The sequence below is a fragment of the Thunnus thynnus genome, chromosome 13 (genome assembly GCF_963924715.1).
Source record: "Thunnus thynnus chromosome 13, fThuThy2.1, whole genome shotgun sequence".
In the NCBI taxonomy this organism is placed as follows: domain Eukaryota; kingdom Metazoa; phylum Chordata; class Actinopteri; order Scombriformes; family Scombridae; genus Thunnus; species Thunnus thynnus.
In genome coordinates this window covers 23,205,342-23,221,682 of record NC_089529.1, presented here as the reverse complement: position 1 = coordinate 23,221,682, position 16,341 = coordinate 23,205,342, and the positions used below count along the sequence as shown (strand labels likewise).

The window sequence follows — 16,341 nt, the reverse complement described above, 5'->3', positions numbered from 1 at the left end:
AAGCTGCATTAAAGGGCAGTTCTGGATAATTTAAAGTTTCCCCGGAATGGGAATGTTGGCGCTATTTGTTAGTCTGGTTGTTATTTGATTTAGAATTTGTATTGTCTGACGACTGTAGATATTAACTTTATCTAAATCAGATTCTGAGAGTATTTTTTGTTGATAATTGTTTGTTTTGTTTAATAATTTGCTTGTTTAGCATATAGTATTATTGTTAATTGTTTTTATTTTGTTTTGTAAATTGGCTAACACTGTGGGCTCCTAAGGTTATACAGGTAGGTAGAGCATGACAGGCAGCAGGAAATCATTATACTATTAAGGTTGTAGTAAATAATATTCAGAGAGGGAGAAATTAAGAAATATGATACATGAGACAAGGCAGGAATTAAGTTAAAAAATCAATACTGAACACAGGACAGGGCTTCAGGGAAATTAGAAGGGAGTTGAAAGGTTATATAATACAGGGAAATAGGGTGTGATTTATTTTTTTGTCATTTGTGCTTTGTTTAGGTTTTTTTAAATTGTTTTTTTGTTTGCACTTTTAAAGTTGGTTTGCGATCCGCCAATAAACAAGAAGAAGTTTTTGAGGAATAAACATTATGAAACACAAAACTTTGCATGGACACTGGACTTCTTTAGTCTGCGTACATCTTGTTCCCATGGTGCACAAGTGGCTCTTTGATTGTAAGTCTGATTGTGATTCTTGACAAATGGCCGCTACAGTAGTTGTTGTGAAATTGTGGGTCAAACTAAGTTTGCGCTCTCCACCTTGTAGTAGTAGTTCACACTGTAATTACTGTGGCAAAATGGGGGAAAAAAAGGTTTTCAATGTTGTTCTTCATTGGGAAAAATATTAAATTATTTTGTGCTTAAATTATTTTCTCCAGTCTATGAACATGTAATTGACTTTTTCAGTTTAAGTGTTATTTGAAGAAGAACAAGGGCCTCCTGTATTTTCTCTCTTTTGACTCTAATAAATATAAATGTAGTTATTTATACCAGAATACTGAATATTAACCCAAATGATCATAAAATGTGAAAACATCAGTGTTGTTAAAAGACGGCTTTCACCGAATTATAAATCAGAACTTTGTCTCCCTTTATTGAAAATGGGAACATTGATGAAATAATAACTCCATAATGGAGTTTTCTGATTTTTTCAGGTGTCTTGTTTAAAGACTTTACTGTTACAAAAAAATGATCATCAATTATAAAATAATCATCTGTGGTTTTGTCACCTCATCTTGAGGTTATGAGGCTATTTTCTCCCATGTTTAATAAAAAAAATAGTTGAATTTAATAACACAGAGTCTAAAAAAAAAGAAAAATCTACATTTGCCTTTAAAGAAATCAATTATATGTAACTTAAATAATAAGATATAAAATGCACTTCAGGTTCCCAGAGAAAGAAAATACAAATACAGTAGAAACAATGTTTTACATCATGTTTAAATATCAAATAAAAATGTTATTAATCAGATTTACTTCAGGGAGGAGCTGATCACATCGTGTTGCAGACACACTGAAGCTAATTACATTGATCAGTAAGTTATGTTCCTGTACATCAGAACAATTATTGTAATCTTTAAAAGATGATTATTTACTGTTAAATTGTGTTTTCAGTCTCGTTCATTTTCAATCTAACATTTAGTTGAGACTGTTTCAAAGGCTCATCTAGTGACGGTCATTGCAAGTTTAGGCTATAAATGCTGGTATTTGGTGTTAATTCATGCTAAAAAAAAAAACAAAACAAGATATATAACATAATTGATTGATCATATCAACCAAACAAGTCCTGAATACATGTGTGCATGTTTAGTGAATTTAAAAAACTTTTAATTAATCTTTCATTGGCTGTGAGATGTCTCCAGGCAAACTGTGTTTATTCTTATGTATTTATATATTGCGACAACAAGAAAGGTTTATTGTAAAATTACATGTTGGCAGCAACAGGCTGCACTGTAAAAAGAAAAAGTTATTTCACAGAAATTTACTGTATTATTATCAGTATTTTTTCTACATTAAGTGTAAATGCCATAAAAACACAGTAAATTATTTTTTATTAAAAATGTGTAAATTAATATAATGGAATATTATAGTTTTTTAACAGGATTTTTCAATTACTTAATGGTCTTGAATGTTACATTACATTGAATTCTATGTAAAAATACAAATAATACACATCCTATTACTGAATGTGAAATTCAGGCAACTTTCTGTTTTTTTACTTTAAATTTAATGTAAAAAAAAAAAAATTAAAAAAGTAAAAAAAACACTTACCGTCAAATATTGGTAAAAAAAACCCTTTAGTTATTCTACAAAGAATATATTTTTTTAAAATACAGATATTTACTGTAGACATTATCTGCATTTTTACAGTCCAACTGTTGTAAAATAGAAACAAAAAATATATAAAATATTGCCAGATTGCTGAATACATGTATAAATGTGCACAAAAAAAATGAAAAACATTGAAGAAATACTTTTAAATTACCTAATTTAAATAAAGGCCTGTTTTATACAGTATTCTTTTGTAAATTCATAGAATTATCCAATTTATGCTTAAGGCCGCCCAATCAAAGCACAGATTACCAGATGTAAAACACAAAAAAATTACGTAAAATTATATTCAAATCACCCTCCTTGAACACCCATTAAAGGTATCTTGAGAGCTTTAGGCTTAATTGTATGTGATTGTCTCATCTATTTACAGTAAATTCCTGGTAAATACTGGTTTTATACAGTACAAAAAATAGGATCATGTGAAAATGGCATACAAAAACATAAGTTCAATAATCATTACTTCATATAAACATTATTTGAAAGTAATTACATGCAACTGTCTACAGACTTTTCCAATTAATGTATGAGATTTACTGTATATAAATAGTATTTGACAGTAATTACAAGCACCTATCCAACATATCCATCTGACACTCTTCTTCAGAGGCATATTTCTTATATATTGTGTGTACACTACCATCATTCTTCAGAACCTGCCACTTATAGTGTGCTTGAGGCTACAGAGAGCTATTGTATTTAGGTCTTGATGCACAACATATTGGTGTTGAGGCTACATATCAAATCAAATGATGATAAAAATGTATGTTTGTTGTATCCTATGTTCCATCCTAATGCTGAGGAAAGCCTAGGGCTGAAACCCTTTTTTGCTGCTGTGCATCATTAAAAAAGTGATATACACTTATTTGTGAGGGCTGACAACTTCTTTTGTTTTTTTGTTTTTTTTGTGAGATGCTGCCATGACAGTGTTTTTTGTTATCATACATATTGACATGTGCAACACATGCTTATTTTAAAAAAGATAAGTAATTTCATTTCAAATTATTTAGGTAGCTATAATAAAGGCTGTAAATTCACCTTAAAATATTGGAGGCTGTCTCCCAATACATTTTTTTAGACCACAACTTGAAATTGCATATGTAGCATCCATGCATTTTTTCCCTGTGAAGGTGTCATTTGTAGATCTAGTTTGTCTTCTCTAAACATTAAGACCCAAAGTGAGTCGGTCAGTCCATTTTCAACAAAATTCAAGGCCCTCATTGCAGTCCTACTGTTCCCTCTAATCATTAGGTCACTCCAACTTTTCTACAGGTCATAGGAAACAAGAGCAAAAAGCAGAGATACTATAAGGTGAATAAAGAGAGACCTCAATATGAGTAAAGCTTTACAATGGCTTACTTTATTTTTTTTTAGCAATAGGTGAGAGATGTGTGAAAGACTGGGATTTGATGCTAGGACTCAACAGTTCAAGCAAGGCTTGAGCTTTGATAATATGGGTGAAGGGATGTAAGACCTTAAAATAGTTGAAAAAACATATAAAATGTCTCTATAGTCTCTGGCTTCAAACAGATCAAGAAAATGTGAGCAGATTCAAATGAATGTTGTACAATCATTGGATGAATCAGGCTGTGGGGAGATGATCTGACCAATGATATTGTTTGAGTTCTCGGGGTTGGTCCTCCCGGCGTGATTCATCCAATGACTGCATAACATTCAATTGTTTGCATTTTCGCGCACTTTGTTGATCTCTGCCCGAAGCGCAGAGACTACAGAGAGAAAATTTCTCTGGATAAAGTAATGCAAGTCATTTCCCAAGACTGTTGATTTGAAGATGATGATTCACATTCAGCTCTCAGTAAAGGTAAGGTAATCATTTTCTTTTTCTCCATAATATGAAGTTTCGTATAAAGAGAGATATAAACTGAACTTGTAATGAGTTGAGCTAACACCTGCCCTGCAAACATTAAATAAAAGGCTGTGGCAAGTTGTGACCTGAGAAAGACTTTAAGTAACAGCTAGTATGCTAGTGTTAATAGGTTTAGCCAGTTAGCATGATAAGTTACTAATATTATTTATTAAAGAAACATCAGACCGCCCAGCTGCTCCTATTTACTGCTAGTAAATACATTACCAGTAACCTGCTGTCTACCGACTAAGTTAGTGTTGGTGTGAAGAACATACAATGAAACACAATGCAGTAAGATTTACAGTGTGGTAGTGAAATGAGTGTGGTGTGTGTAAAGTGCTGTGTAAGTGTGTGTGTGTGTGTGTGTGTGTGTGTGTGTGTGTGTACTGTGCAGACAGGCAATTAGTGTTAATTTTTCATAAGCCTGGTTGTCTGGTGGAAAACCATCTCGGAGCCTGCTGGTCAGGGCTTTGAGGCTGCGGTACCGTTTACCAGATGGCAGAAGCTGAAACAATCCGTAGTTGGGGTTAGAAATACAGTTGTAATACACTTGGAAAATAATAGAACACCTCAATATATGTATGTTGTAATGTAATGTTAGTATATCAATGTGTCACAAATTTATTGATAAAATAAGTATTTTAATCATGATAATTATTTGAACTTTGTATCCCCCAGCCTCTTCCTGAGTTGTTTTGCATCGCTGGCATGGTTTTCCCAGGCACAGCCTTCACATACGGCCTGCATAGTTATTGGAAGGTTCTGGGTCTCAACATCCCCATGGTCATACCCAGCCTCACCACCCTGCAGGAGGGCGTTCTCAGCCAGGGGAAAGCCAAGTGGAGTTTAAGGAACTGCCTCTGGGTGTTACACTGCATGACCCAGGCCTACTATCTGTTTACCAGGTGTGTGCACTAGCTCACTCATCATATAGACCTTCTGGTTTTTGTACATTCAGAACTCCATGTATTAATGTGAAATGTCTGTAGATATATTGGGGAGTTGCTTGCAATTACTGTCAAATAATGTTTATATAAAGTAAACCCTATATATTAATGGGAAAAGCCTGTAAATATATTGGAGAGTTGATTTTAATTACTGTCAAAAATGTTTATATAATGTATACTCCATACATTTATGGGAACAGCCTGTAAATAGATTGGAGAGTTGATTTTAATTTCTGTCAAAAATGTTTATATCATGTATACTCCATACATTTATGGGAAAAGCCTGAAAATATATTGGAGAGCTGCTTTTAATTACTGTTAAATAATGTTTATATAAAGTTGACGTATCTATTAATGTAGATATATTTGATAGTTGCTTTTAAATACTATCAAATAATGTTAGTAAAGAAATGATTATTAAAATTATGTTTTTGCAAACTATTATCACATGATCTTATTTTTTGTACAGTATAAAACCAACATTTACCAGGGATCTACTGTAAATAGATTGGATAATCATATAAAATAAAAGCTTAAAACTCTCAAGATACCATTAATGGGCGTTAAAGGAGGGTAATTTGAATGTAATTTTACATCATTTTTCTGTGTTTTACATCCAGAAATCTGTACTTTGATGGGGAGTTCTTGTGGATGGATTGGATAATCCTATGAATTTACCAAAGATTACTGTATGAAAACAAGAGTCTTCATTTAAATTAGGTAATTTTAAGGTAGTTCTGCAATCTTTTTCATTTTTTGTGCAGATTTATACATTTGTTTAACATTCTAGCAATGTTTTATAACGAGATTTTCTTTTTATTTACAATGGTTGGACTGTAAAAATGTAGACAATGTCCAAAGTAAATATCCGTATTTTTAAAATAAATCTCTGTAGAATAACTAAAGGTTTTATACTGTTATTTGACGGTAAGTGTTTGGCAACTTTTGCTGCCAGACTTTTTACCTTTTTTTTTTTTTTTTTTTTACAGTGTGCCTAGTGTTTCTAGACAAACTGAAGCTGATATCACAACTTCCTGAAGACAAACACGTTATTTTATTTCAATCTTCAATCTGATGATTACTATAAAAGTGTGTTTTCAGTCCCGTTCATGTTCAATCTAACATTTAGTGGAGACAGGAAGTCTTTTCCAGCGGATCCATCAGTGACCGTCTGTGTAACCGAGCTGAGCCACCGACAGTAACCGTGTGTTTACCTCCACCGAAAACGTGTCTGATTAAAAACTAATAAATCACGTCACTACACTGGTTTCGGGTTTATTGTGTCCTCTGACCTCTCTTCTTACTAGAACACCACTGTCACATTTAATACAAACCACTTTAAGACGTTTTAGGAGACGATTTGTGAAGAAAACTCGCTGCGCTCCGCACAAAGTGACGGTGTATCAGCGAGGTTTGAAGCCTCCCAGAAAGAAAGAAATGAGTCCTGGACGCCAAAAATGAGCTCAGTCTGAAGGGAGGAACGTTTCCTCACTACTGCGATAACAAAAGTGTTTTAAAACGTTGGTTTTCTGTGTGTTTTACCCCCAAAATGTGGAGGAGAAAACACAAGTTTCATCTGATTTGAGGCGGCAGGCAGAGCGGCTCTGAGTGTTGCTTCTCCACGGTTCTCATGTGCTTTATAAGTCCCGCCTTGTGCCCTTTGCTCGGACAGACTGTCCGCGAGACAAACAAGAGACTACACACACAAAGATGGCAGAAGAAGTACCCGCAGCGGCCCCGGCGAAAGCCGCGCCGAAAGCCCCGAAGAAGAAGAGCGCTCCCCGGCCCAAGAAGGACGGACCCAGCCTCAATAAGCTGATCATCGGCGCTGTGGCGGAGTCCAAGGAGCGTAAAGGGCTGTCGGTGGCGGCGCTCAAGAAGATTCTGGCTACCAAAGGCGTCGATGTCGTGAAGGCCAACAAACGTATCAACACCACGGTCACTAAGCTGGTGACAAAAGGTACCCTGACCCAGACTAAAGGGACAGGGGCCTCCGGATCCTTCAAGCTCGCCAAGGAGACCAAACCCGCCAAGCCGGTCAAGAAAGTGGTGAAGAAGAAAGCTGCTCCTAAAGCCAAGAAACCTGCAGCCAAGAAACCCGCAGCTAAGAAGCCCAAGACAGCGGCAGCTAAGAAGACAGCAGCCGCAAAGAAATCCCCCAAGAAGGTCAAGAAGCCCGCAGCAGCCAAGAAAGCAGCCAAGAGCCCCAAGAAGGCCGCCAAGAGCCCCAAGAAAGTGGCTAAAAAGGCTCCTGCAGCTAAGAAAGCTCCTGCAAAGAAGGTGGCCAAACCCAAACCCAAAGCCAAGAAGGCAGCACCCAAGAAGAAGTGAGCTGTCATCAGTCTCATCATCTGAACCTGATCAAAGGCTCTTTTAAGAGCCACACAATTTATCTAAAGAGCATCATCCTGATTATAATATGTGTAAATATGTAGTGTTTTCTCATTCACTATATTAGTTGAAAAACTTAATTTTGTTTTTTTCTTATGTATAAAAATGGTCTCTACAGTTAGTAATCAACTCATAGTCTATTCATACATATTTTACGTTTATATCATTTTTATTGACACATAAATCACAACCCATCTTCAACCTGTACCCCCACACACTAGGGAAGAAGAATACAAGTAAGGTAAGCAAGAAAAGGTCATCCCAACCACATTTCAAGGACACAAAAGCAAATAACAGCACATATCATCCACAAGTGACTTTCAATTACAGCCAAACAAAAATAGCACCAAAAGGCTCTTTTAAGAGACACCACATCTGCAAAACTGCATCTCCTGCTCATCTCTCCTTAACTCACTGCATCATTAATTTCTCACATATTATACTGTTTATACAATAACTACAGCTTTATAACTGTCAAGTGATCTTTATCAAAACTGAGAGAATTAATCAGTAACAATATAATGTTCTACAAACCTTTTTACGTTTGATACTACATTTAACCTCCACTCACTTTTTAATATTTTGTGATGGTGATACATTGTTATATTAAATCTATAAATGTCTTTTTTTTCTTTGGTGAAGATCTATAGAAAGATAGAAAAGACAAAATACAAACAACAAGAACAAGTAACAGACAATAACTACGATAAGACAAATATTAACTTTGATTTAGACCATAATCTCTGATTGACTATACAGATGTTGTTCCCATTGCTGTAATATCAAGCAGAAAATATTGTGTTTTGTGCAGGATTATATATATATATATATATATATATATAAACATATATATATAAACATATTAGTAATAATATGTTCATTTATAGTTGTAAAAACATTGTTTACAAAGTGCTTAACATTGTCTGCACATTCATAGACTAAACACGCAGCAAAGGGTTAACTTCATCTGATCATTACAACAAACCAAAAGTCCTTTTAAGGGCATTTTTTTTCCTTTTTAGCATCTGAAACAACAGCAAATAATAATACTCCTATGACGTTATTAAGGAAATGATCACTAATTTAACTTATCAGCCATAGTGATGAAAAACAGCAAAGAGTAGTTCAACCAGTACAAATCAAATTATATAACAATTATAAGAAACTATCTTTCATTACTACTATGCACAGCATAAAGAGAAATTGACATGTACAACAACTATTAGCTCTATGGTAGATTTAACAAAAATATGTTATTTAACTTTATTAATAAAGATAACATGCACACCGAGCCTTCATTGGTAACATCTGCATGTCATACAGTTCCTTGTCTCACCATTCACTGTGCATCATAATAGTTTAGTGCAATTATGGCAAAAAAACAGCAAATCAGTTCCAATAACTTCACTATATATATATTGTATACGTAAAAGTACTTCAAAATCTGTAACTAACACAAACATTGTGATTTAAAGGCAACTAAAAACTTACAGCATCTGCTTTTATCAGAATTGGTAATTAACAACTTCTTTATCTCAAACTCTCCAAACAGAGGGAACAGAAAGATGATTTATCACCTAATTTTGTGTTACGCACACAATGAGAATACCACAAACAAAATTAGGCAACTTAAATCTCAAAGCAAAGAGGTAACCAATAAATGTCAACTTCTGATAAATACACTTCGAGATAAGAGATTAAGACATGACAGAAGAGCAGCATGATTGACAAAACAGGAAGTGATGTAAGGAAACATTTTACTTTGTTGTGAATATCAAATAATATTAAATATTAAAAGGTGATTGATGACTATATTAATCTGATGGTTTGTAAAGTTTGATTTTAGTCATGCAAGTGTTGTTATATGATGAATGGTTATTTTAGTTTGACTATTACAAGTTGATGTTCAATTCAGTCACAGTGATTTTCGTATCTTATGAACTGTTTGAGCTTTTCATGTCCGTGCCTCTCTTTTGCATGTTTCATGTTAGTGTCTAACTTTCTATGAATATTATTATTCCCCAATTTTTTGCTTTGCATGTCTTGTATTATGTATTTTTTGTGTCACATATTTTAAATAGGAGCTGACAATGTAGTATAATGTGCTACATGCTATTTTTAAACTAATATTAATATTCTATTCTCTTTTAATATTGCTTATTATTTGTTCAATTTGTTCATATATTGTTTTGTTCCAGGGACAACAAATGAAAAATGTCCTCTTGACTAGCTGGCACATTTACAGCCATGTCTATCAATATGCATTTTCATTGTTAAAGAGCATTTTGCAGGTTGTTTTTTTTTTTTTTTGCTGGATTTACAGTTAACGTATCATGAAAATTATCCTGTGAATGATTAATGTATGATTTTATTAGTTTAAGAGACATAAAGGCAGAAATTAAGACAGAAAGGTTAACATTTTGAGCAGCGCCCTTAAAACTAGCTTTTTTTTTCCCAACAGCGCGTCATATTACGTCACATAAGGGAGTCGCTTTCTCGTCCCAGCTGCAGTACACTGTGCGGTACTAAGTACCAATGAGTCTGAGCCGTCATCATTCGTTTTGTTTTGCATTTTATATTTTTTTCAACATCGTGAATAATTGCGTTTGTGCAGCACAAATCCCAGCCTCTGAGGACCTGAAGTCCACTTTCCTCGCAGGAAAAGCAGCAGCTAGTTTTCGTGTCTGGCTGAGTTTTATGCAGGTTGAAGGCTTCACTGTCTTCACTGCTGCTTCTTTGACGGGAGAACACGGTTGTGTGCGGGCTCATTTTAGACAGGAGGGTTATGTGATTTGTGATATGGTGAAGTTCAGGATGGGATGTTGAAGCCAGGACTGTGTGAGGCTGATAGCTGGTGCGGTTCCTCCGGTAAACACAGCTGCCTCATCAGCTCCGCCTTCAGCAGCAGCTCAGCGCCGACCGGAGAGACTCAGCTCCACGAAGACATGAACTGTTCTGGTAAGTCCTTGTTTCTAATGTTTTTAACTTCCAAATCAGTCAGCATGTTGGCTTGAACTGAGAAGTAACGTCTGATGTGTGTTTATTGTTGTTAGGCAGCGTAATTAACCTGTAAAACCACCAGTTGATGATGAGGGATAATGCTAACGTTAGCTAACACTGTTAGCATTGACACGCATGACGTTAATTATTGACTTCTGTCATCTAACACAGGATCCTGGTATCTAGTATCTGGTATCTTGGTGACTTTCTGTTTGCTCAGCTAAAACATTTGTAATCTTAACTCTCAGGTAGTGTTATGTAGCTGTGCTGTGAGGTTTTGGGAGATGCTGCAGTAATGAGTGGTGGTTTCTCTCATATCTAACATTAGCTGCATTTGTTCTATATCACACAGTTATTAATGATTGACCTGCAGCATAATAGTTTATATATGACGTTGCACTGTTATGTAAAATAAAAGTTCCTCTCAAAAAGGAGATATGCAGGTAGTTTCAAGCTTTCTGTGTAACTTTTAAATCATCTTCAGGAGCAGGTAGAGGTGTCAGGAAACAGCTGATTAAAACCAGGTGTGTAGATGTTCCTCCATATATGATACCTACCCAGATGTGGTACTTAGCAGTTCTGCACATGCAATCTAAGGATGATGGTGAGCAATATCTTAAAAATAATTTTTTCATTGCGCTTTTTGATCTGTAAGTGCGTTTTATTTGCATATACACACTGGCTTTGATGCAGAATGTAGAAATTAGATTATAATGGCGTGCAGCATATTTAATAAAGTCATTCGGCCAGTTTTATGGAAAATACTCTACTATGGTTTTGCACTATGCTAGCATTTTTTGACAAGGCTGCAGAAATTGTCAGAACACCAGCTGATTGCTCAGCAGCATCTGATGACGTCTCAAAATCATTTAAACAACTTCAGTTCCTTTGATATCCTGCATCTTTTTTAAATAGTGTTGTGTCCAGAAGGAACAAACCATTTCTTTAATGCCTGGCATGTAGGTAAAAGTTTGTACTCTGATATTTGTAGTTTAGTTTAAGTCAGCTGTTTTTTATGTCTAACATTTTCTTTCCAACATAGTGTTTCTGTTCTGAAACAGGTCCAAGGAGGCTTTGGATGCAGGCATGTGGAGGCCAGCCATCATCAACCACCTGTACTGGACTGTACTGGCTTCCACTCCTAAAAGAGATTCAGATGTGATGGAGGCCAAGTGGCAAAGCAAAGTGAACCATGCCTGCATTTCCCTGCTGCTCACATCCACCTCTGGGGGGAGAAGCACCAAACAAAGGAGTGGCCGAAACCAGGTACAGGATACTGTGTACAATATGAGGCTGAATATGATCAGAGGTCTAATCTTCAGTGGTGCTGGTTCATGCTTTATCTGTACTGGTTCCAATGTGTTCCAGCCAGAAAATAATCTGCGGGAGAATGTCCTTAACTATCAATATACAATGCTATGAATCACTTTTGTTATTTTGTAAAGACAACACACCAAAGTTGATATTGAAGTACATCACATTCTGCAGCTCCATCATGTATGAATAAATAATATTTGTAAATAAATCTTATAAAATATTTTTTATGCAGAGTCTACAGGAGCCTTTAAACTGGAGAGTGTAGCTACCAGAACAGCACTGGCGAAGGATGTTCGGATGTACCAAAGCACGCTGGCTTCTCCTTTCTTGAGATGTACAGCAGGTGACTATTGTGTGATCTTTTAAGAATTAGTGCCACTAAAAATCCAGTTTAAGAAAGCAACCCTGCCCTCATTGATATAAATGGGATGGACAAATAAAAGAAACATCGCTCAGTATAAAGAATTACTGTTCAACAGCACCACAAACTGCATCCTCTAAAATGGCCATAAAGCTGAATCTAAAACAGTTTCAACTTATGACCCGCATCATCTGTTGCTTCTCCTGGCAGCACTGCACGACAACTATAATAGTAGCTGAGAGGTAACGAGCACCAGTGAAGGAGAGGTGTGTTCTACAGTTTGCTACACAAGGTTCTGCAAAGGTTCCCGGATAGTTCACCCCATCAAGGCCAAGCTGTTGTACAGTTAGCGATTTCAGTCATTTAATATAACTTATTATTTGAGTCAGTGGCACTATTTTTAAAAAAAAAAGATCTTTATTGTATTAATTATCATATCACTGAATGTGATCTAAATATTTTTATCTCCTCCAGCATATGCATCAGCCCTGATGGAGTCTCTGAAGGAGGACTACTCCACGTCACCAAAGACTCTATGAGAGAGCAGCGCTGCCCTGTCCACCACTGCACCAGAGTCGCTTTCCAGATTCTGTCAGCAGATTACCAAACACGAGGCAGGCGGCCTGTAAGCTTCACAGCCTTGACGGTTTAACACAAGACTTTAGTGAGAAACCCAACACAGGTGTGGTGGTTCTCAGTTTGCAGTTATATATTATTATAAGTCAGATTAATTCTACAATTCATACTCGTATTTACTTTTTTTTTCCAAAGATCTTTATTGAATTTCACATAATTAAAATTTACAAGAACAAAATAATTTACATTAACAATAAAGTGCATCCAGTGCCAAAGTGCAAAAACATGAATAAAGTGCAAAAAATCCAGTAATTTTATATAAAGTGCTGTCAGTTCATAAGTCCAGTATGTTCCAGGGGAGGTGCTGAGACTGAGTCACTGTCAATCACAGTCTGTTGTATTATCATGGCACATCTGGTTTTCCACAATTTTGAACATACAACACAAATAATTAATTGTATCAGTTCAGTATGTTTAGATGGCAGTTCATCATCAACAATACAATACATAACAGATTTATAACCTAAATTAAAGTTTACACCAACAGCTTTCAGTTTGTCCCAGACTTCCTGAGCTCTGTAACAGTCCATTAATAGATGCTGCTGTGTCTCATCATCATTGCAAAAGATCATTGGACATTTTTTTGTGGTAACATAACAGCTCTAACAGGAAGTCTCCCCACAGATATCAGCCACTGGACATGTCTAATGCTCTGACAGATTCTTAAATTTTAGATTTTTTATCACCTCTGTGCTCTCATTAATATTTATTTTTTATAATTTATAAATCCACCATATTGAAAATAATTTATTTTATTAAATGGCCATCCGCCGCCCACCAAGAGCCGGGTTTTGCTTGGGGTTTCTACCCATTAAAGGGGAGTTTTTCCTTAACGCTGTCGCCAAGTGCTGCTCATGGGGGAATTGTTGGGTCTCTGTAAATTCAAGAGAACTGTCTATGTGAAAAGTGCCCTGAGATGACCATAAATCTTAGAGATCCGTCCAGACACATCACTTAAAGACTTACATTCAGTATGTTTGTATGTCAGATTCTAGTCAAAAATAGATGTAGTATATTCCATACCAGTGTTTTATAGGTTAGTGGTTTAAATCACTTATTGATCAGTTTGATGGTGTAATAACTTCCAAGTTAGTATTTTAATTTTGGTGGTGGGATTAAATCTTTGTTTACATCTGTATTGCATAATGTGTTTATTTTACTCAATGCAGTTGGAGCATATTAGGATGCACTAATAGTTTTTTTATTTATCTGATGCCTGCAGGCCTGGCCAGTAATGCTCTTAACTGCATAAAACGCTTTAATACATCCAAACACTTTGTTGTTCTTGGGATAATTAATTATCACCTAAATGAGGCCATTGAAACTCTTCGTAATGTCTTCCGTTATTCTATTAAAAACTTACATTAAAAACATATCTGTCTTCATCTGCCTCTCTCTCTGTGCTGTGCGGCAGCGCCGTGAACGTAATGAGGAGTTAAATCAGACACTGCGACATATAACTGACCTAACAAACTGATCTTTGTGCATTAGTGTGTATTGAGGGTAAGTATCTTGCCAGCAAACAATCACTACTAAAGCTGCTACTGCCTGATATGTGATAGCAAACGCTACAACAATGTGAGGTGAAACAGTTCAGTGTTACGTGCCGCTAAAACTCTATTAGTGTAACATTAATAGAAAGTATGATACACACAAATAGCACCGACTTCAGAGAACAGTGTTGCAGATTATTTCTATTAACAATAGTCCTCGGAATAAGAGAAGAAATGTTCGCAGCCACAGAGCAGCTCTGACAGGAAGTCTGGCTAAACTGCATCAGGAGCCTCGTCAGTGTGTTTGCTGCGACCAGAATCGCTTCATTTTATTACAAACTGATGATCAACAGAAGGATGTTTTTACTTTGAGTCTGTGAACAAACATGTTAGACAGCGGGAAAATTATTTTTGGTGGAGCTCTGATGTATTTTACAGCATTTTAGGAGAGAAATGAGAGAGAAAAGACGCTGAGCAGCGCTGTCCACGGCGGTGATCAGGTGAGGTTTGTTCGCTCCTCAAAGAAAAAGCAGAGAGCATCAGAGCTCTACATGACTTCAATATGAAGAGACACATGTCCGCTATCTGCTGCCTTCACTGTCAGCCTTCAACACTCGTCTCACACTGATTTTTCAGTCTTTTATCACTAAGAGAAAACACAAGTGTCAGACATTGACGCTGCACAGAGTAAGGCAGCAGCAGGACTGAGTCTCCACGGTTCTCATGGTGTGTTTAAGTGCAGCCTGCTGCCTCAGACTCTCCAACAGTCAACTCAGACTCTCAGTTTGTTTCGTGTCGGATCTGAACTCAGAGGAAATAATGGCCGAAGTTGCTCCAGCTCCCGCAGCCGCCGCTCCGGCTAAAGTCGTCAAGAAGAAGGTTTCCAAGCCGAAGAAGACTGGCCCCAGCGTCAGCGAGCTGATCGTGAAGACTGTGGCCGCGTCCAAGGAGCGGAGCGGCGTGTCTGCAGCCGCCCTGAAGAAGGCTCTGGCTGCCGGAGGCTACGATGTGGAGAAGAACAAGGCCCGCGTCAAGACCGCCATTAAGAGCCTGGTGGCCAAGGGGACTCTGGTCCAGACCAAGGGGATCGGCGCCTCCGGATCCTTCAAGATGAGCAAGAAGGTTGAGACAAAGGCCAAGAAGCCCGCAAAGAAAGCCGCTCCTAAAGCCAAGAAGCCCGCCAAGAGCCCCAAGAAACCCGCAGCTAAGAAGCCCAAGACAGCGGCAGCCAAGAAGACAGCAGCCGCTAAGAAATCCCCCAAGAAGGTCAAGAAGCCCGCAGCGGCCAAGAAAGCAGCCAAGAGCCCCAAGAAGGCCGCCAAGAGCCCCAAGAAAGTGGTGAAAAAGGCTCCTGCAGCCAAGAAAGCTCCCGCAAAGAAGGTGGCCAAACCCAAAGCCAAGAAGGCAGCACCCAAGAAGAAGTGAGCTGTCATCAATCTGAACATGTGAACCTGATCAAAGGCTCTTTTAAGAGCCACACAACTTCTCTAAAGAGCATCATCCCAATTAGAACATATTCTATAAACTACGTTAATTGATGAAATTAATTTGTTAAATTATCATGAGTTAAAATAGTAACTGCAGTTATTAAGATTTTATCAATTCATAGTCATATTCTGTTCATTTAATCTCGTACTCAGTACCATTTAATGACAAATAGTTTACTCTTCATTTTCTTATATAAATGTCATTTTTTTTTTAAATCCAGTCTAAAGTGTGAACATGTTCTGCAATGAGCAGCAACAGAAAATAACTCAATGTGACAATTGTGACAATTAAAGTATGATTAATATGTTGGATGAAGATAACACCGTAACAATAACTGAAATTGAGACAAACCAAAATGATTTCCTCTTGATGTGATATTTAACTTTATTATTACTGTACAACCTACCCTCCTTTCTCAATCATTTTACCTGTTTTGATCAGAATCACTGTTTCAGAGCTGAGTGTCTCTTAAAGAGACTTTTTTGGAGCTGGTCAGCAAAT

General features: G+C 36.7%; 2 protein-coding genes across 2 annotated transcripts; both read left to right on the top strand.

Moving 5' to 3' along the window:
• Positions 1-5,977: 5,977 nt before the first annotated feature.
• LOC137195979 (histone H1-like) lies at positions 5,978-10,068 on the top strand. The gene has a single exon (XM_067608715.1). It carries the CDS (start codon positions 6,865-6,867, stop codon positions 7,483-7,485), a length of 621 nt encoding a protein of 206 aa, XP_067464816.1. The 5' UTR covers positions 5,978-6,864; the 3' UTR covers positions 7,486-10,068.
• A 5,038-nt stretch (positions 10,069-15,106) lies between these two features.
• Positions 15,107-15,825, top strand: LOC137195043 (histone H1-like). Its single transcript, XM_067607116.1, has one exon. The coding sequence runs from the start codon at positions 15,172-15,174 to the stop codon at positions 15,775-15,777; it is 606 nt and encodes a 201-aa protein (XP_067463217.1). The 5' UTR covers positions 15,107-15,171; the 3' UTR covers positions 15,778-15,825.
• The last annotated feature ends 516 nt before the right edge of the window (positions 15,826-16,341 follow it).